Source organism: Pomacea canaliculata, linkage group LG6 (genome assembly GCF_003073045.1).
Source record: "Pomacea canaliculata isolate SZHN2017 linkage group LG6, ASM307304v1, whole genome shotgun sequence".
Taxonomy (NCBI): domain Eukaryota; kingdom Metazoa; phylum Mollusca; class Gastropoda; order Architaenioglossa; family Ampullariidae; genus Pomacea; species Pomacea canaliculata.
In genome coordinates, this window is record NC_037595.1 from 28,077,013 (window position 1) to 28,097,511 (window position 20,499).

The 20,499-nt window shown below is 37.3% G+C and overlaps 3 protein-coding genes across 3 annotated transcripts; 2 read left to right on the forward strand and 1 right to left on the reverse strand.

The window, feature by feature from the left end:
• Nucleotides 1–9: 9 nt before the first annotated feature.
• LOC112565843 (sorbitol dehydrogenase-like) lies at nucleotides 10–5,405 on the forward strand. Its single transcript, XM_025241672.1, has 10 exons — nucleotides 10–281; nucleotides 1,602–1,704; nucleotides 1,982–2,015; nucleotides 2,340–2,504; nucleotides 2,848–3,007; nucleotides 3,337–3,455; nucleotides 3,702–3,767; nucleotides 4,033–4,208; nucleotides 4,548–4,669; nucleotides 5,099–5,405. The coding sequence occupies exons 2-10, from the start codon at nucleotides 1,651–1,653 to the stop codon at nucleotides 5,253–5,255; spliced, it is 1,053 nt and encodes a 350-aa protein (XP_025097457.1). The 5' UTR covers nucleotides 10–281; nucleotides 1,602–1,650; the 3' UTR covers nucleotides 5,256–5,405.
• Nucleotides 5,406–5,992: 587 nt separating this feature from the next.
• On the reverse strand, nucleotides 5,993–12,835 carry LOC112566997 (ATP synthase subunit b, mitochondrial-like). Its single transcript, XM_025243430.1, has 8 exons — nucleotides 12,719–12,835; nucleotides 12,383–12,422; nucleotides 10,731–10,945; nucleotides 9,282–9,457; nucleotides 8,358–8,486; nucleotides 7,997–8,074; nucleotides 6,776–6,877; nucleotides 5,993–6,247 (listed from the first exon to the last, which is right to left on the reverse strand). The coding sequence occupies exons 1-8, from the start codon at nucleotides 12,744–12,746 to the stop codon at nucleotides 6,188–6,190; spliced, it is 828 nt and encodes a 275-aa protein (XP_025099215.1). The 5' UTR covers nucleotides 12,747–12,835; the 3' UTR covers nucleotides 5,993–6,187.
• A 794-nt stretch (nucleotides 12,836–13,629) lies between these two features.
• On the forward strand, nucleotides 13,630–20,262 carry LOC112566998 (transmembrane protein 9-like). Its single transcript, XM_025243431.1, has 5 exons — nucleotides 13,630–13,641; nucleotides 14,122–14,225; nucleotides 14,768–14,870; nucleotides 15,296–15,427; nucleotides 17,451–20,262. The coding sequence occupies exons 1-5, from the start codon at nucleotides 13,630–13,632 to the stop codon at nucleotides 17,616–17,618; spliced, it is 519 nt and encodes a 172-aa protein (XP_025099216.1). The 3' UTR covers nucleotides 17,619–20,262.
• Nucleotides 20,263–20,499: the final 237 nt, after the last annotated feature.

The following is a 20,499-nucleotide window of genomic DNA, read 5'->3' on the forward strand; positions in this document are numbered from 1 at the left end:
ACGGAGATAAAAGCGAGGAGCATAAGGTCCAGTAAATAAACAACTCAGAGCGAAGCCAGGCGTCGATCAGATATCGTCTGACTCACTACAAGTCGACTGTAGTTTGTGGTCAAAAACAGGGACACAGCTGCTTGACCTGCTTTCCGCCATTTTCTGATAATTGTCCTGGGACTGATAATGCAGTGCTTTGAGTTTTAGTTGTCTTCTTGTAATCTCTCGACTCCAGCTCATTGTTACAACTGCCTGACGCCGGACAGGGGCTGAGGACCTGACGTGGCCAGGTGAGTGTCAAGGGACAAGCACACCTTTACTAGACTTGCTGTCTTAATGTACACGTGTGATGAGTGCAGGCTGCTCTAAGACCCTACAAGGTGTTGTTATTGTTATTATTGCAGCTTTTACTGTTAAGTCCCAAATGAAATTAGCCGTGATTGCGAGCTTGTTTGCAGGGTGGTGCCAAAATGAACAACTGTTTGTTGTTGGAGAGATGTTCTAGAAAATACTGTTTACAGCCTTGAAACCATCGTTCACAGGAGAAAGGTTGGATGTACCTTGCGCTCACACACACACACGCATGCATTTAAGCATAAAGTTTAATATGGGAGTAATTACTTGGTTTTGAGCAACACAAACATCAGGACGAAGCTTTGACACAGTTGCACTAACTGCTCGTCTGTTGTTCTTGTCACTTTAAAGATGATCTCGATTCCAGACATAGAAGATCAAAACAAATGTACACCAGTTAGTTGTATTTGTTTGGCTACAGCGAAGCCTGTGAGAGAAATTGCTGGAAATTGTTGAAAACTGGAGCTGAAAGAAATCCTTTCCCTAACAGGCAGGTAGATCAGATGAACAGACAGACAAACAGACAGAAAGAAACACCGAAACTCCCACCGCTGCATCAAAGCAGTTTTATCCGGAACATGCAAAACAACTTGAGGATGTAATTGCCCTAATTACTTTTTTGTCTTGATTACTCGATACCGTCCATTACACACTCAGGAAGTTTACCGTTAGACACGAGCGTGAGGCTCGCCACACTTCCCGGCGTCCTTTGCGCATCCTCCGCGCATGCACCTGATCACGTGATACGATGAAAAGAAACGATGACTGTCCCCGTGTCTTCGCACTAAACGGAAGTGTTTGTAGATTTTTGTAACTAAATAGGAGCAGTTGTCCACCATCCTCAGGACGGGAGATGATGCAATGTTTATTGGAGCGTGTCTGAGCTCTGTGGACCACCCTCACCGTGGTGCTGCGCTGCTTCTGCTTTGTTAATTAATCTAGTTGTGGATGTTGTCAGTGTATCACAAGACATCCCAGCCACTTTGTTCAAGCGGGTGGCGGGAGGGCGATTGGAATCGTCAGAAAAAAGTTATAACAAAGTATGAACCAAAACCTTAACCCTGACCTCTTTGCTCCCCCAAACAGTATATTGAGGAATAATAAAATATTGCCATGTTGGTCTTGTCTAGTATTTTGACATTGTGTGGCGTGTGTACTCAGCAAAAAAATAAATAAATAAGTAAAATAAATAATAAAAAAGGAAGCAGTTTTACGAAAGTAAACACATTTCGATGAACGTGTTGTTGTTTCTTCAGAGCTGTCTCTCTAAAACAAAACAAAATAACTTCACACGCGGGTCTGAAAATGACGGCCACCAATCTCTCTGCGGTTCTCTTCAAGAAAGGAGACATGCGTTTGGTAAGTTCTGCCCTCGTCAAACAATCTGGACAGTTGGGTCTTCAGTTAGAAAATTCTCTTCGCGCTCTTTTTTCAGTCTGTACTTTCAAACTCTTTTAATAAAGATCAGAACATGTCGGCTGTGATATCCGTTATCTCCCTGCAGCTATTCTCTATGATTATAGACATGCATTATATGTAACTCAAGTAATTACGCGTGCGTGCGTGTGTGTGTTTATATTTTCTTGTCTATATTTGCTGTTCCTGATGTTTTCTTTGCCGTATGTCTACTATCCAGGTGGAACGACCAATACCTGAACCAAAAGCTGGAGGTCAGGAGTTTTTAATTTTGATTCTTTTTCTTTCCTGTATTTTATTCTCTCTTTTCGTTGTCTGAAGATCGGGAACTCTTTCATTGATGACCCTTTAAAAATACAGACAGGTTTTATAACTTATACTTTATGAAATGCTCCTTACTTTTTCAGATTGTGGATATATGTCAATACTTAAATAAACAACGGAATGGACCAACTATTGTTTCATACTCAGATGTGCAATATCTAGCCAACCATAATGCAGTGCATGTGCATAGCTTATCGCGGTTTAACAGAACATGTTTAACACATGTAACACAAACATTTTTTGTTTTTTCCCAGAGGTCTTGCTTAGCATGCGCAAGATAGGCATCTGCGGATCTGATGTGAAGTACCTGTACGAAGGTGCCATTGGCTCCTTCATCGTCCGGGAACCGATGTTGCTGGGTCACGAGTGCAGCGGGGTCGTCGTTAAGCTGGGGGAGGGGGTCACCAATCTGAAAGTGGGTTAGTAAATGTTAATAAACAATTTTTATTATTTCCACACACTCATGCGCACACACTCCAAAGAAGAAAAACCCAATTTAATGAAAGTGTTTATTTGCAAACATTTACTCTCCTGTTCTGTCGCTCAGATTTACGAATATTGACCTTCCATTGCTGAAGTTGAAGTAGTGCTGCATTGGGTTTTGTTCGTCTTAAACTTAATTGTGAAGATCGGGATATAAAAGAACGCAATTAAATCGCAAACTATAGTTCCTCCACACACACACACCCGCAAAACCGCTCATCCGCGAAGTGTTTGTACATCAGCAATCGCGCATTATCCATAGCTGTTCCTGTTTCCAAGGTGATCGGGTTGCCATAGAGCCAGGAGTTCCATGTCGACGGTGTGAGCTGTGTAAAGGAGGGCGCTACAACCTGTGTCCCGATGTCTTCTTTCTGGCCACCCCTCCCGACAGCGGGGCGCTCGCTCGTTACCATGTCCACGCCGCCGACTTCTGCTTCAAGTAAGCTCACTTCTGAACGTTGGTGGGGGAATCAGTGGTGCCGAGGGTATGAGATGTTGGAATAACCACCCTTTGACCTTTCCACGATGTTGTTTCTTTAATATTTCCCACCTTTCCCCCTTATTCATTACTTTGATATACGGACTAGACAAAAGTTAAGACTTTTAAATTAACCACTCAGAGGACCAAGGTGCAAGATGCAGATGGCAAGCTCCTCAAGCATGTCGGCTAACTTTTGAGGCCATTATAGATGTCGGATGACCTGGCATGTCGAAACCACTGCCAGTCGGTGGCTTATCGCGAGTGAATCAAGAAATGACTTTTTACAGGTTGCCTGACAATGTCAGCTTCGAGGAAGGGGCACTGATCGAGCCGCTGTCCGTAGGACTTCACGCATGCGCACGCGCGAATGTTGGCCTCGGAAAACGTGTGCTGGTCTGTGGCTCAGGTATCTGCATGGAGGGACAGACCGACTGAGAGAGAAACACACACACATAAACAAATATAAAATCTAGCAAACTGGCTGCTTCGAGAGATTGTTAAATAAAATATCTTTAGTGGAAATTTTATTTTACTGAAAATGTTTATTGGATTAAGTGTAAATACATTGTTGGCGAAACATGCTGGGCTGCTGCGGATGTCAATAATTATGCATCTGTTTTATTTGCTATTTTTTTCTTCTTTTTTGTGCAAGGGCCTATTGGCCTCAGTGCCGTGTTGTCTGCCAAAGCCATGGGTGCCGCAGAGATCATCGTGACAGGTAAGTAACATTCGAGTGTAAGTGAGCGGCTTTAATCTGAAAGGCAAACATGATTCTGTTGAATGTGTTTTGAAGTGTGCGAAAAAACAAAAAGAAATGCTTTAGTTTTATCATCAATATCTTTGTCTCTAACAGCGATGCATCTACCTTAACACTATCAGCATCTTAGTGCAGCTGCGGAGATGCTTTATGACAAAAATATCAGACAATTAGTACAAAGCCACTTTTGTGGATGACTGATTCCACTGCCCGTGTTTTGGCGCAGATATCGACGACGGTCGCCTGGAGTTTGCCCGCAAAATGGGAGCGACTAAAACCCTCAAAGTCACCTCCTCCGACCCTATAGTTGTGGCTCAGCAGGTGCGCGATACCCTGGGTGGCATGCCGGACTGTGCCGTGGAGGCCAGCGGCGCCCAGTTCTCGGTCCAGATGGGCATTCGGGTGAGACACCTCAGTGGCCTCTGTGAATGGTTGATGGACGAAACAGCCACACCACGAATGTGACTTTTAGCAATCTTCTAAGTATCGACCATTGTTTCTTTAATTATTATCAACTGGGGAGGGGGCATGCATCACACATGGTCAAAGGTCGTGAAGTTGACTACTGAAGATGTAGAAGACGAAAATCAATTATTTCTATGTTTACGGATGAAGTCAAGCCAGCCTAAACACAAGCCACGTGACTTTACAAGGTTAATATATTTACTAGGAATGTAACTACTAGAGAAAACACACATTTGTTTGTACTGTGGGTACTAACCAGCGCCATGTGTCTCGCAGGCCTTGAAGCCAGGAAGTGCTTTTGCAGTTGTGGGCCATGGGCCTAACGACATCGAAATCCCCATCGTCCAGGCCATCGCTCGAGAAATTGATGTTCGTGGCAGCTTCAGATACATGAACACGTGAGCGAGCAGTTCCAGTAAAATGAACTGTTATTTGTTCCTAGAACAACTCTTAAAGATGTCCACGCCTACTGTCTCTAGGAGATACCCGTCTCCTCTGTCAGTCTCGTACCACACATTCATTGCTCTGATTGTCATGTTAACTTTCTTGCCACAAGTGCTAGTTGGCCAATATTTGATATATGTTTTTTGGGGGGGATAGGGAGGGCATGTGAATTGGTTTTGAGATATCATTATGTACCTCAGTGCATGCCATGTGACCCCTTTGCCAGGTTTCCGCTGTGTAACTTGGAAAGCCAGAAAAAAAAACTCAGGGATTCTCACCCAGTCATTCTCTGTATGGTAGGGGCCAACTGGTTTGAATCGAAGTACCTATTATGGATGTTTGTATTCGCCTGTGCAGGCATTATTTTTCTTCTTTTTTCACAGATGGCCAACTGCAGTGGCCATGTTAGCTTCTGGCAAAATTGATGTGAAGCCTATGATAACACACAACTTCACACTGGAGGAAACCCTCAAGGCTTTTGAGATGGCCAAGTCAGGGGCAGGGGTCAAAGTCATCATTGATTGTGAGAAGAAAGAGTGAACGAAGGGCAGCTGCATTCCTGCTTATGTAGTGGAACAGTCTGGTGGTTTTCATTATTTCTTACACGATTCATTTGTTGCAGAAATACCGAGTTATCCCCAAAAGTACAGATGATTTAGAATTTGTCAAAATAAAAAATACATCAATGTCGGTGTTCTTAGTATTATCAGCATGCTTGTGGCTTCCCCCTCCATTCCAAGGAATGTGAGTCATCTATGACTGAGTTAATGTCGGTGTCAAGAGGAGCTGCTGCTAAAAACTATCATCTTGATTGTAGTACAGATTGAGATATGAAAATAATGTCCTTGTCTACACTATGAATGCTTACACCTCCTCTTCTTTCATATCCTAATATCAATCTCATGATAAATTGAAAGTCACAGGCATAGTTATCTTAGTAGTCCATAACACCAGCTCCAAAAAGAAAACCAAACAAAAAAACAAAACAAAAAAAAAGGAAAGAAAAAAAAGCAGATGAAACCAAAGACAGTTATTTCATTTTGGGGGGACCTGAAGTCTATAGTAACTGAAGTTCAAATCAGAAAAGGAAATGTTCTCATTATTTCACACAAAGTATACACTTCACAAAAGGATGATACTACAAGGCATTTAAGTTTAAAGTCTGTAACAAATAAAAATCATTAAAAAATCTGCAAAAAAGAAGACAAAAACCCAGTCGCAACCCTTATGGTTGGTTTGATTGCACGTTCATCTATATTATCAACCAGACACAAGTCTTCTTACTGTAACAATTTATTTGGTGTAATCAAATCTTTCAACAGTATTAAAATACTTTAGTTGAAAAGACATCAAGAAGACAACTAAAAGGGTGAAATGCATACTAGATTCACCTGTTTCCACGTAAAGATCACATATTTCTATGTTCTATGTTAATGTCTCTTTGAATGAACATCTTAATGTTTTGAAAGTATTCAAGCTGTCTTAGCAAGGGAATTCAAGGTAGCAATGCAGCTCCGGATATTTTCTTGTTCCTGTTGACAAAAAAAGTCAACACTCATTAATAATAGCAAACAATAAGCTACAGTGTTCTTCAACAACAACAACAAACGCAACAGCAACAACAACATCCCCCCCCCCCACTGCCTCTAAAATACAACAAGCATTCACTGGAGATATTTACACTTCTGTTTTTATTGCTGAAGATAACCAAGTATATGACACGTATTAAAAAGCTATACAATTTTCTCTAGGCTTCTTGCTGCTAGTGCTCAAGACTATGTACAAGCTCTGGGGAAAGAAAAGTAAAGCTTAACCCTCTGGACACAACAGAAAAGTATAAGTATTACAAAGACTGGCTAATAACTGAAGATGGTGAAGACAACAGTGGGTGAAATTTTATATTATTGCTGCTCTCAGGTAAACATTACACCAAGAAGCCTATGCATTTCTGGAAAGAAGAAAGCTTGAACTTTGCAAAAAAAAGTAATGAAAATTGACTTCCCCACATCGTGCTCTAAGGATTTAGGAACTCAAAGGTTAAAGAATACTTCAATTCTTACTTGCTGAGGAGTGATGCTCTGCTTGACACTTTTCACTATCCAGTTGACCATGTGCTGCTGCTCAAACCGTCGCTTAACGCTCTGCACTTCCATATGGTAGTCCTACAAACAAAAGGTTAATCCTTCGATAAATACAAGGAAACTATTTAAAATACTTTAATTTGCCTTTGCACTTAGTGATTTTTTTTCCAACACTTAGAGAAAAATTGAAAGAGTGACCCTAACCCTCACACTTTTACACTTTATATGTATTCGAGAAAATCCCAAGACGAAAGGAAAAAACTTATTTTATCCTATTTAGCACATTGCAAATAAAATTTAGTCTTTCTTAATTCTGTTATCGATTTTCTTTTCATTTCCCTTTTTTTGTTATATCTCTACAAGGTTGTCATTTGGGCAACATCATTTGGAGAAGAGAAAATCTGTTGGGCAGTTTAATTTCTGACCCCAACTATAGTCGGGTAGCAAACATTTACTAGAACTGTTTGATTGCTGTCACGAACTTATTAGTCTTAGTTTTTTGCTTTTCTTTTAAATATAATTATCCAAGAGAGGGAACTATTGCATGTGAAAGCAGAATCAAGTCTGCACAGTTACATTTCTTGTTGAACTTTTCCAAAGAAAAATTAAAAAAAAAATTATTTTACTACTTGTGGACTAATGGAAATGATTAAATGTTGTCACCGAAAATAACTGATGAAAACTTCAGACCAATAGGATGATGGAAATGGGTGAAAAACTGATTAAAAATTTTTTAACTCAGAAACAAAGTGAGTTAACTAAAAATGGGGGGGGGGGGGGGGGGAATTGGTGTTTTACACCGTGCCAACAACTATGGCTATATCACGGCAAGGCAGCCAGCCCTGTAAACAGATGCCACATGCAGAGAAAGAACAGCGTGCCTGAGACGAGAGTTGAACCCAGGACAGCCAACCTTCATTGCATTGGTGACAGGGGCTACCCGTTGCGCCACAAGGCCATCCATAACTAAAAATGGAGGAAGGGGCATGAAATAATTGTCATGAATCATTTGTGTTTTTCCTTCCCCAATAATGGTTTTCAAAGGCTTTAGGAGATTTTAAAAAATTGAATTTAAAAAAATGATAGCAAATATGAATGGCGCGATTAAACTGCTGCATAGTCATTTGAAAAAGATCTGCAACTTAGCTACCAATGTGCAACAGGAGGTGAAGTTAGCAGTAAGTAAATGTATCTGCTCACCAGCCTATTTTTAACCTCCTTGTACACTTGATCCAGTCTTCGGCGGTAAGCTGCTTCTAGTTGCAGTGCAACATGTTCCTGGAAAAGAACCCACGAAAAGACATTTAAAAATTTTAAAACAGGTTCTATCTAGTGGTGATTAGTAAGCAAGAAAATGGGTGGTGACAAAGAAGAAGAGAAGCAGCCAGAGGGGAAATGGTCTGACAGCCAATCCCATAAACAAGCATCACATCCAGAAAGAATGTGTGGCTTGAAACAAAATCTAGTAAACTTAAAACCTTACAACCCTTGCTGCAATGATAAAAAGTGTTTTACCACAACAACTGTACAATACAACCTCCAAGTACAATGCATGCCTCACCTTCTTAGCTTCCCACAGGTATTTCTGTCCTTCTTCCTGCCAGATAGCTTGCTCATTTGCCTTGACTGCTTCTTGGCACATAGCCTTTGCTTTCTCTACAGGTTTTGCATAACGTTCTTCAATGACTTTCTGCAATGATTATCGTTAGTATAAAAAGATCTAATATAACAGGTCATTTTATTTAGATTTTTTTTTTCCATTGGCAACTACTACTGGGAAATCACATACTTTGATTGAATAATAGCTCTTCTATCTGAAATCTAACTAAATTTTAAATAATTTTATTCCAGTTATTAAATAAATGTTTTGAATTTATTAATATACCATCTATCTGTTAAAGAATCCTCGACAAAATAAAAACATGTAATATTTAACACTAATAAATAAAATGCTTATCAGATTTACTTCAATACAAAATTCAAGTAAACATAAAATCTGAATTCCAAGAAGAACAATTTGTAAGACACGTTAGCAGAAAGTTCATAGAAGACTCGTTTATATTTAGTTTAGTTTACGCCTTGTTGCCCCTTTGAGGAGCATTGGGCCGTAATCATTTATATTTACAAGATACATAACTTATGAGATGTCATGACAATAACTCTATTATTAATCACACATATCACCCAACCGACAAACATTTCCTAATAACTCAAAAGAATGACAATTATTTTTGAAGTGCCACATCACCTTCAAACTATGCGCCCCTCGTCAAAATTTTGCAGGCAAGGCGACATCCTAGAATTACCTGTTTTGTATTTTATGGGCAACACTGCTTAGGAGATTTGAATAGGAAATCATTTGTATTTACTTTCTCTAGATTCGTGTTTCTCTTTGATTTAATGTTCGAGGCATTAACAAGTGACATGAAAGGAGTCTCATCAATCAGGTTGGTCTTTAAAAATATGACAAAGAACAACTGCTTACGTCATTTTTGTCATCCATCCATTTGGCCAGACGACCACCAACTGTTTTAGTGAGCACAAAGATAGCTCCATAGAAACCAATGACTTCTGCAAAGCCATGGTCAACGACCCAAATTTCTTTGGACAAAAGGGTAGTCAAAAGCCAATGCCTAGGAGATAAGGACCTGAAAGCAACAGCTGCATGTCAATTAACTGTTAACAACTAGTTATATGCACTGATCAGATGTTCAAAAGTCAAGAACTGCTGAGTTATAAGATGATATAAATAGATGACATAAAAAGACAAAGGTAAGAAATGTTACCAACACAAGTCAGCTTGTCTCCTGATCATTTAAAACATACTTTTGGCAGGTCATGTTAAACTTTCGCCTTAGCCAAATAAAAATTCTGAGGTACTGTACTGAGAACTATGGTGAGCATAGTGGCAGTTACCTTTCTTATAATTGATCTTCTACTATCAGTAATTAAATTGTTAATTAAAATCAGTAATTAAACTGATGTTTTATTTTATTATCATGTATGAATGAAGCAGTCCTAAATAAAGAAAAAAATCATTCATAAGGTTTCGAAATAGGCAAAACTGCTTTTTACAGATAATAGAGTACATGTCATTGTGTTCACATTTTAAAAGGTCACTGGTCATTTTGCCCCACAGCCCGTTTCAAATCATCCCAGCCAAGTCCATTTCATCCCAGGTAAGACCCTTTCGTCCTAATGCTGAAAAGTCCAATTGTCCCATTTTGTCATCATTTTATTCTGAATTTGCATTTTGACTTTTTTTTGCCTATTATTATTATATGCAGAGGTGTCACTGTTCATGTAGTCATTTAGCTTGAAGCACATTATACTACAATAGTGCAGCAACACCTCTGTCATCAATTGTGAAAAACGTGCTTTGTAAATCCACATTATGATGACAAAATCTTTTAATTTAAAATCACATTTATTTGCTATATTAAGATATGTTTTCTGCATGCATATTGCCAAGCAACCATTTTTTTATTATTAAAATGGTGGCTAACTTTTTCGCTTGCCTCTCTTCTAAATAAGCAGCTGAGCTTGCTTATCTATACAGTTTGAGCAGCGTTTGGCTCTTTTGGTAACATTTGATAGCTACTTATGTCATCAGTGATCGATTTGTCTTTTGGGCCTGGTACAATTTTACTTTTGGGTGTTGAGACAAAATGATCTTAACTGAGACAATTAGACTCAGGCTGTGAAGCAATATGGTCTTGGGGGCAAATTGACCAGCCCCCTTTCAGAATGGTGTATTAAATAAAATTTACTACTTTGTTCATTCAACAACAAATATGATATCACAATTTCAAATTTCTGCTAAACTTTAAATGTTCTAATGTTTAAATGTAAATGGGGATGGAGGGGTTATCAATCAGAAAGAAGCGATTAAGTTTAGTCAAGCGACTACACTGGAACCCATGCACAAGATTACCTGTGACACCGGTTTTGGGATAAAGGAACTGGAACCATTCCTCTGGTATAAAGCCCAGGCGAACTTTGCCACTCTCAACAGGCTGTACAGGATGTGGAAAATTCTTTGTGTCCCTTTCAGGCCCATAGAAAATCTGTTGGGCCTTATCCCATTGCTCGATCTGCTTAGCAACTTCACTTTTTGATCGTGACCCTGCTGGTATTACAGCCAAAACTCTGAAAGAAGTGCAACAAAAACATGTTACAGAACTATGGCTAAAATACAAGACTAGAAATGAACATGAACATCAAATTTTTTTCACATCTTCTTGAAGCACTTGGATTAGACTTTCAGTATAAGTGGGTTGCTGTCTAGTGTAAGATATGCAAGTAAATTTTTCGAGACACCCCTGTCAAAGTGAACTATGTAAAATCTGTGTAAACACATCCACGCTGGTGTATATTTTCTTTGAAAAAGAATGAATTTGGATACATTACCACAGGTGTGTGCATCTATATGTGCATAATGTGAACCGTAAGATGTTTGCAGATGACACTGAACTCTATTTTTCATTTAGTACTGACAGTGAGTCGGTGCGTGAGGCAGTTTGTGCTGTAGAAGATTGTTGCTTAGAGGTCAAGTCATGGATGCTGAGGAATAAACTCAAGCTTAATGATGAGAAGACAGAGGCGATGCTATGTGGTTCCAAGCTTAGCCTTAGTAAAGTCTCTCTAGACTCCATCCAAGTGGGTCAAGCTAGAATCCCCCTCTCCAGCTCCGTACGGAACCTTGGACTCTATGTTGACAATCTTCTTACTATGTCTGATCATGTCAGTTCTGTGGTCAAGGCATGTTATTTCCATATCCGCACTCTTGGACGACTCCGACCAGTCTTAATAAGAAGACTGCAAATGCAGTTGCTGTGTCCCTCATCGGTTCTACATTAGACTATGCCAACAGCTGCCTCTGGGGGATTTCAAAGAGCGAGTTGTCGAGGCTACAGCGAGTACAGAATACGGCTGCGAGGATAGTTGCAGGAAAGAAAACAACTGACCATATTACTCCTGTACTTCGTGACCTACATTGGCTTCCTGTGGAGAAGCGAATTGAGCATAAATTAACCTATGGCTGTCTTCACGACCTTGCGCCTGTCTATCTGCAAGAACTCATTCGCTGTTACCAACCCCAGCGGAACCTTCGTTCAGCAGCACACTTCAGACTTGAACGACCGAGTGTTCAGTCAGGGAATGCTAACAAGAAGACTGCGGGTTTCAGATCCTTCTCCAATGTAGCCCCGCTTTTGTGGAACTCGCTTCCCCTCTCGACCAAGGAGTCTGATAGTATTGGATCTTTCAAGAAAAATCTTAAGACTCACTTGTTTAAACTTTTTTGAAGTTTTCATTTGACCTGCAGTTTGGTGGCTGCTGGGATCACCGCGCATTGAGCGCATCTTTGTGATGTGGATACTAGCGCGCTACAAAACTACATCATCATCATCATCATCAATGTAATCAGATATAAGTGTGCACATGTGTACTGCATGCATATGTGATCGCGTTGGAAGAAAGGGAGAAAAAACACTTGGAAACTGATTTTAAAGAAATAAATAATGTTGCGCTCTATTTGTGTTTACAATTGTAACTAAATATGTATAATTTAAATGCATATCTTACCTAAATGGTGTGTGGTTCTTCAACAAAGTCCCGAAAACTCCTGAAAAAAATTTCGAAAGGAATAAGAAAAAAAATTTAAAGGAAACTACACAAGAAATAGCTGTTTGTTTTTCTGTACGTAAAACATTATAATACTGCAAAATATATTTTTAAACATGACAAAACTTTTCTCTCCAATATGCAAGTTAAAGAACAGACATGTTCTTGATGTCCAAGTACCGACGACAAAAAGAACATAACATAGTTGTTTTAAAAAAATCTTACTGTGAAACACAACAATCAAACATTTTTATAAGACTGATGATTACGAGTCAGTCTTCTTTATGGTTTCCTTACCCGACCGAACTGCAATGGACGACAACATTTTGCCCTTCACCCGGCAGACACCTTAGCCAAGTCTCGTAAGACCCGGATGCAGAAATAGATTATCTCCCCTGTTTCATATAATTCCAACCAATAAATAAATACTAAGATGTAATAATTTTTATATTTATTATAAGGTTTGAAATTTAAAAAAATTACAAGCTTCAGCAATCCTCAGCTCATGTTAAACGAAAGCGCTTAGTCTCTTCTTTAGAATATGTGATAAATGACGACAAAAAAAGCTAGCACTTTGAGTTGCTGCCCTTGTACATTTCATTTCCGGTTTCCACTGCGTTCAGTGTACTTCAGTAAGAGAAATATACTTAGCCGGAAAAAAACCGTCTTCATTATGGCGAAGACATTATTCTTGCCATATTTTTTGTGCTTACCATTTTGTTTTTTCTGAATATTCTACATCAGACAGAAGTGAGTATTTATTCAATAATGTATGCATGATTAAATATGTCACTATCTCGGCCATCAATCATCGGTTTATTTCTACACACTGTCTCTGTGATTTAGTTTGACAGAGTTGTATCTTCTTCATTTGAACTTAGGAAATTAGATGTTACAAGTTATTTTTCTGCCATACTTAAGTATCTATAGGAATGTTGCAGAAAACGAAACCAGTTCCACATAAAACCTCTATAAAACTGATGTTTACGGTCCGACTGAATGACACTCCCCCTCCCGTGGACTCGCAAATCCCAAGTAGTAAAGGCGACGACCTCTCTTATTGCTTTTTAAAATCTAGTTTTATATTTACAAAATTGCTTATCAGGATGGAGCTATTCATTTATATTTTGAAAATATTTCCAAGCGAGTCCTGTAAGTCCATCTGAAGGTTTTAAATCCCTACACACTGTAGCGTTTTATATCTTGTCATGGAAGTTTTTGTGGGTCTTTTTTCCAAACCTTGAATTTTCAATCTCTCTTTGTTCTGTGTGCAAGATTACATGCATACAAGCTAAGTGGCAAAATATGAAACTGATGAGCTGGCACTTCAACCTGTGCATCGAATTGCCGCTTATGACCTCAATCTATCATCTGTTCTCTTTCTGAAATAGCAACGTAGCAGTCACATTATGATAAATTGTGCTATAAAGGCCAAAATATACATTGTATTTATGCATGATAAGGGATTTCTAGAAGTACTAGTATTCTCAAGTCAGCAATTGTTTCATGTGCATTACTGAAAACATTTTGTTTCATGCTGAAGCCATTTGACTCCATTTTTCACTCTGCTACATTATTGGTCATGTGTTTTTACAGATCTTTCAGTGAATATGGGTGTTCTTTATAAAAAATATGCAAAATAAGACTATCTTCAAATTTTTCTGGCTGTATGTTAACATATGATTTTAAAAAATGTTTAGCAAGCAAGCTTTGAAGATGTTCGATGCAAGTGTGTCTGTCCACGAAGTTTGGATATTAATGGAACGGGCCCAGTCTACATTAAAAATATTGAACCAAATAACTGGTGAGTTTTTTGTGGGTTTTTTTAGTATTTAGTCAGGATTTCTCTCTGCTTTTTATTGACTTAATTTTTGTTTCTCACAACTCAGATATAATTTCACTTAATTACTGTGTAATTACTTAACATTTATATGTACACTGAACTTGAAAAAATTGCTAACAGTGAAATAACCTTTCCTGGGTTTTTGGGCCAAAATTTACAGGTTAGGTTATATCGCCTATATCTAATGATATCTGAAAAAAAACTAAAACTGTTCAGGTTGGTCTTTAAACAGTTTATATAGTGCAATCAACATTTTTTTCTTAGCAAAGTAGCATATGCTTTTTTTGATATGTAAGTTTTTCAGATTTTATTCATTTGCTACACATTCAGCAAAGGCTGCTTAACAACTTGCTTTTAATCTACTTTAATCTAATCGATGCAATTTTAAAAGAATCATTTACCAATCATTTTCATGTTTATCTTCCACTAATTTTCAGTTTGTCTTTTAGTGTTGGGTCTGATAAATGACTTTCTAAAGCATTCGTATTGTTACATTTATGCAGCCGGTGTGAAGATGTTGTCCCACCAATGATGTCTGCTGCAAGAGGTGACATATGCCATTATTGTGAATGCAATTATGAGAGTCGCAACACAACCACAATCAAGGTGTTAATCTTCAATTTTCTATGTTATGGGGAAATTTACATTTGATGTAGCCAGATAAGCTATGTATTCTAAAGCTAAAGAAATTATATTTTTCTACATTAATTTTTACTGTGTGAATGATTTAAAATTTATGAAATACGGGAGATAAAAAGTAAAATGTTTACAAAATCTTTAAAAGATTTCTTTGAATGAGCTCAGTTTAGATATACAGCTTAGGCTTTTATAAATCTGATAGTGTATATTATTGTTCACTGTTAAAAACCAGTTTCACAAATCTTCAAAAATGCATTTGCCTCAACTGGTAGAAATGTGAATTCACTGAGCTCTTGCCAACTATGTTTGTTAAATACTGTAAAATTTGCATAACAAAACCTAGAACCTCTGATGATGACAAGAAAATTCCTTTCTTTTCTTTCATTGCCCAGGTGGTTGTGATCTTCATCATCTGCGTTGTTTCCTTGCTGTTTGTGTACATGCTTTTCCTGCTGTGTCTTGACCCACTCATTCAGCGTCGTCCACCTCACTACACAGAGCATACTGATGAGGAGGTGAATTTGGTAACCAATCGGGCTACGGCTTTTCTCACTTTTCCATTAACATTTCTTAACTATACACAGAGCAAACCTTTTGTAACTTATTGTTTAGCAGTCAAAATTTGACATTTTTATTCAAATAATGTCAATTATTTAAAAGCCAAGGGCTCAACTAATATTGGCATAAGACAATTTTTGACTGTGAAGTAAAATCAGGATTTTCTTTTCTTTTGTCTCCCTTACATCTGAAGATGTTATCTCAGTTTTTTCATTGTTTTTGTTTCCAATGTCCATTGAGAGAGAAAGACTAGCTAAACACTTTGTGCATACCTCGAGACCAGTTTTAGTGTGAGATTTTTCATGTGAGTTTAAACAAACAGAAAAGGACAAGCAGCCAAATGGATAAGCAGCCAAACTAAAAATAATCGATATTTTAAACAAATTTTTAAATGTTTAATCATATTTACTTGATAGAAATCAAAGTACTTTTTAACAAAATCTACATGGTGTTAAAAGTGTTGTATATTCATAAATTGACATGGTATATTAATATGAATTACACTGAAAAATACATCCTTTAAAACTTTGGAATGGGTTAATTTTTAAAAAGTTTAAAAAAGTGAAGCAATATAGAACAATGATAAAATTAAAATCTTTGATGTCAAGTCAAAAGTTAAATATTTTACTGTTTATTAATGCATCTGTGCTCATATTTTTAGGCTCACTTGAAAGCACTTGTGAAAAAAATGTTTTAAAATATCCCACATTGAAGATTAAGTCTTAAAACCATGGAGATTAACAAAGTTTAGACACATCTCAGCATTGTTAAATTTTCTTCATTTAGTGCGAAGAAGAGGAAGGTCTGTGTGAAGAACATAGACTATATTTGTTCACACAACTTTCATTTTACTAATACTTCTAAGATGTCTAAAGGTATTATTCATTTCTTTTATCATTTTAATGTCTGTGGAATCGATAATTTTAACTGTCTAATTCTTCGATCATTTCTCAACAAACAAAAAACTGGCATAGGTTTCTGCACATTCTACAAAAGGTTCGCTCTGTGAGTTTGTTAATTAAAAAGGCTATCTCTCAATGGCTGGACTTAATTATTTGCAGCTTGCGCATTGCTGTGCAAAGATTTGCAGGATGCTTAAATATGTTCAATCAAAATCTTTTTACAGCAAAGTTTGCCACAAGCTGTGTATTGTTAAGGACAGCTATAGCATGGTCTGATGATATTTAATATATATGAACATAATCGGTCACAGGAAATTGAGCATGATCTGGATATGACTGAATAATTTATAGAGGAGCTTGCTGTGATGTACCCTATGCACTAGTGTGTCCATTATTGCAGAGAATATAATCCAGAAGTATATTCTCATCATATTTCTTGTGTATTTTAATGTTGAATGGAAAAATTCTAAACACAACACGCTGCTATCAGATGAAGAGCCTATTGAGCATCTAATGTAGCTGCATGCAGTGTAATCCAAAAATGTTTGTCCTGCATGCTGATAGCGGAAAATAGGAGTATGTATGAAACATTTTCTTAATTCCATTACCTTGTTTATTTACTTTGCTGGAAAATAAGGGATGGTTTTACATGCTGAGTGTTTTCGATATCTGTATACTTGGATCTCTTAGCATGAATCTTCTTTTGATTGGTGGAGGTAGTAGCTTCTTTTCTGTTATGTGTTCTTTTCCCTCACAATTTTTTTGTTTCTGCCCCTGGTGAATATGTTTGAATTCATTTGTTCTTGTATATACAACAGTCATAGGTGTATGTTAACTCTTTCTAAAAATAAAAAAATAATGATTTTTGCAGAAGAGGAATGACCAAGCTGAAAGTTTTATTTTATTTATTTTATTTTTATTTGTCAGGCTTCAATGGTTCATTTACTTAATTTGTGTGATCTGTAGGTTTGTTTCTGCTTTGTTTTCAGAAGTTACCAAAGTGTTTAGAAATTATTCTTTCTTGTCCTTTGAATGCATTGTGAATGATTTTTTTTCAGTATTCTCACATACAATATGTTAATGGCAGGAGGACATGTCAGCTCCACGTGTTTCTCAGATGGAGGCTGCTAGTGCAGCAGCAGCGGCTCGCCAACGTTCCATCCTGAACCGCGTTACAGATGAGCAGAAGAAATGGAAGGCAACAGTCCAGGATCAGAGAAAGAATATCTATGACCGTCATACCATGCTGAACTAAATATATCTTGACCATTGTTTTATTATTTTATTATCCATTTTTGTTTTATTAGTTTTGTTTTTTTGTTGCTGGGTTGTTTTTTTTTTGTTGTTGTTCGTTTGCATTTAACAATGTTTTTTTAAAGAATAGGGACCTGATAGTTTATTTCTTCTTGTTGGTAACCATATCTGTTTGGGTCTTTTTTTTTTTTAAACAAGGACTAACTCTGATCAAGAGTAACTATTTGGATTTTTTCTAGTCAGTTAAAACTGTTTTCTCCTTGGAAAAAATGTTTTTTGTCTGTTATACTGTCCACTTTGTAGCTTCCATCTACTGCCTGTTCAAAGTTTTATTGTAGATGTTCTCTATGAGGCTCACCAAGCACTGAAGTTTGGTCCTTTTTTTTTTTTTAATTTTGTGAGGTGCATTAAAAGCTGTCTCTTATTCATTCTCTTTCTCTCTCTCTCCATGAACCTCTGGTTATGGCTGTGTGGAGCTGATTCACAGGTACAGCAATAAAATTATTCTTTCTTGGTCACAAACTTTTAAGATTAGTTCTTGAGGGACTTTTCTTGAAAAATAGGCTTAAGATATTCCTCGCAACACTGGAAAGTCAGTGAAGCTTGTGAAATCTTTGAACCCAGCAAGCCAGAAGAAAACCTGCTGGAGATGTGACCTAAACATCTTTTTTTTTCAAATAGAAATAGTGAAATAGCCACTAAGTAAGGATTATCTGTTAGATAATCAACTAATGTTAGGAGGCCCAAATTATGTTGCTGGCTGCTGATAGTCTGGGGAGCTCAAGAAGGAAAGGATCAAAAGTGAGTTTAGATAGATTTTGATGTGTAGGAAACTCGCTTGAAGGATTTAAAAATATTTTGAAAGTGCAGAGGCTGTATGACTGATGAGCCTTGGATTAGTGAAGAATACATCTTTATTGACAATTCAAGATAAATAACAGTAAAGACAAAGTTTTGGGGGGTTTTGGGGGATAAAAATTGCAAATTACAGCCCTATTCTCTTCAAGGAATAACAAGGAATAAACAATTACAAATTATGGAAGGTTTTCTTTTTAATTCATTTTCTGCCTAAACGACATTCCATAAATTATAATTATTTCTACTTGTAATTTTTACTGTGTGAATACATATTTGGAGAAGAACCTCTTTGATGTATGGGTGGCACCCTTGGACATTATTTTGCATTATATTTCATATCTGTCAACTTCCCTTGCTTGGATGTTTGCCTCTAGAAGATTCATTGCTGATCATCTGTGCTGATGTAGTTAGTTTGATGTACTTATATATTACAAATGTTTCATCGCTGTTGATGGATGCAGAGAGCACAATGCATCACATGACAGTGTAATAATATGCATGCAGGTTGTGGTGAATTATACTAGGTCATGTGGTCTGACCTATTTGTGGATATTTCTAAAGAGCAGACAGTAGCATCCAGATATAGGACAGAAATTACAGAGGATGCTAGTGAAGATGGAACTGATGTGGCAAGGTCATTCATTTCTTATTCTTGCTCATAAACCTTGGACTCCTTTCTGAGTTTTGTTGTGTTCACTTTACTATTTTTCTTTGTTTTATCTGACCTTTTTTATCATCTTGTATTTTTTGCATCTCAACTGTGACATTTTTGTATGGTGTTTGAATTTTGTTCTCCCTTTTCCTGTCATTTCTTCGAGATTTATTTTTTCGGTGCCTTTTGAGATTTTTTCCCCAGACAGCTTTAATTCTGATTAGTCTAGATCCTTTTCACTGTGGTGAATAGGAAAAAGGAAAGTTCAGAACATAATCATGAAATGCATGGGAGAACTTCAAGTAAATACAGTTGAGATTATATAACATGTTTTTTCAGTATCTTCACCATAAATCGTTTTTAGCATTGCACTATGACAAATATAATATACAGCAATAACCCCAATCCCTTATCATTACATTAGTTGTAATATATGGTAAGAAAAAACCCTCCCATTCCCTTACCTGTGTCAAACCACTTTTCATTCTGTAATTATTTGTTCTTCTTTCAATTTGTGTAAAGAGTTTGGTGTGTTAATGGTGTAGGAAGATGCTCGGCTTTTTGAGTTGGGGGGATAGGGGGGGTTGGGGCTGACAGTGTTCACATTCTTGCCTCCTCAGTATCTTTTCAGACGGGGCGACACCCCCCTAGTTCCTACGCCACTGTTTTGGTGTGTAACTTATATGTGCAGCATGTTTTCCTTGCATGCATTTGTGGAGTGAATGACAGACTGCTAGAGAAAAAAAAAGGAACAAAATTTTTTTTTGCTATAACAATCCCAGAACTTGTACATCAGTTGGGAATTTAAAAAAATACATCATTAAGATACACACTGTGATCCTTCTGTGCAATTTACTGTGATCTTGACAAACTCAAGCTGACATTATCAGCTGAAAATTGTTTTTTTTTTTTAAAAAAACCCTTGTAGTTATTCCCACTTAAAAGGCTTCTATATTTGTTGTGGACATTTGTGCATTTTATCAATTAGTATAAATGATAAACTTTTCTTAAAGTACAGTTGTTCTTTAAGAAAGTAGGAAATATGTGTATGTGATGGACATTTTTATTGTATTACTCATGGATTGTATAATGTATACAGATAGTCTGTATAATAAAGATAGAGTGCACGAAAGAACTGTGTCGTTTCAAGCTCTTCAGACAGTGAATTTTCTGTTGTCGGCTTTTTTTTTTTTTTTTGAGGTGGGGGGAGTTATATAACCTATGGTCTGCTTGTCCCTACAGGAGACAATGACCGGCGTTATTCTGAGCCTTGTGTAGTTTGTCAAGTAGACAGTAGAGGGAGATTATTTATACTTGTGAAAAATTACCTTTTGAGAGATTTTTTGAGAGTTAACTCATTATTACACATTCT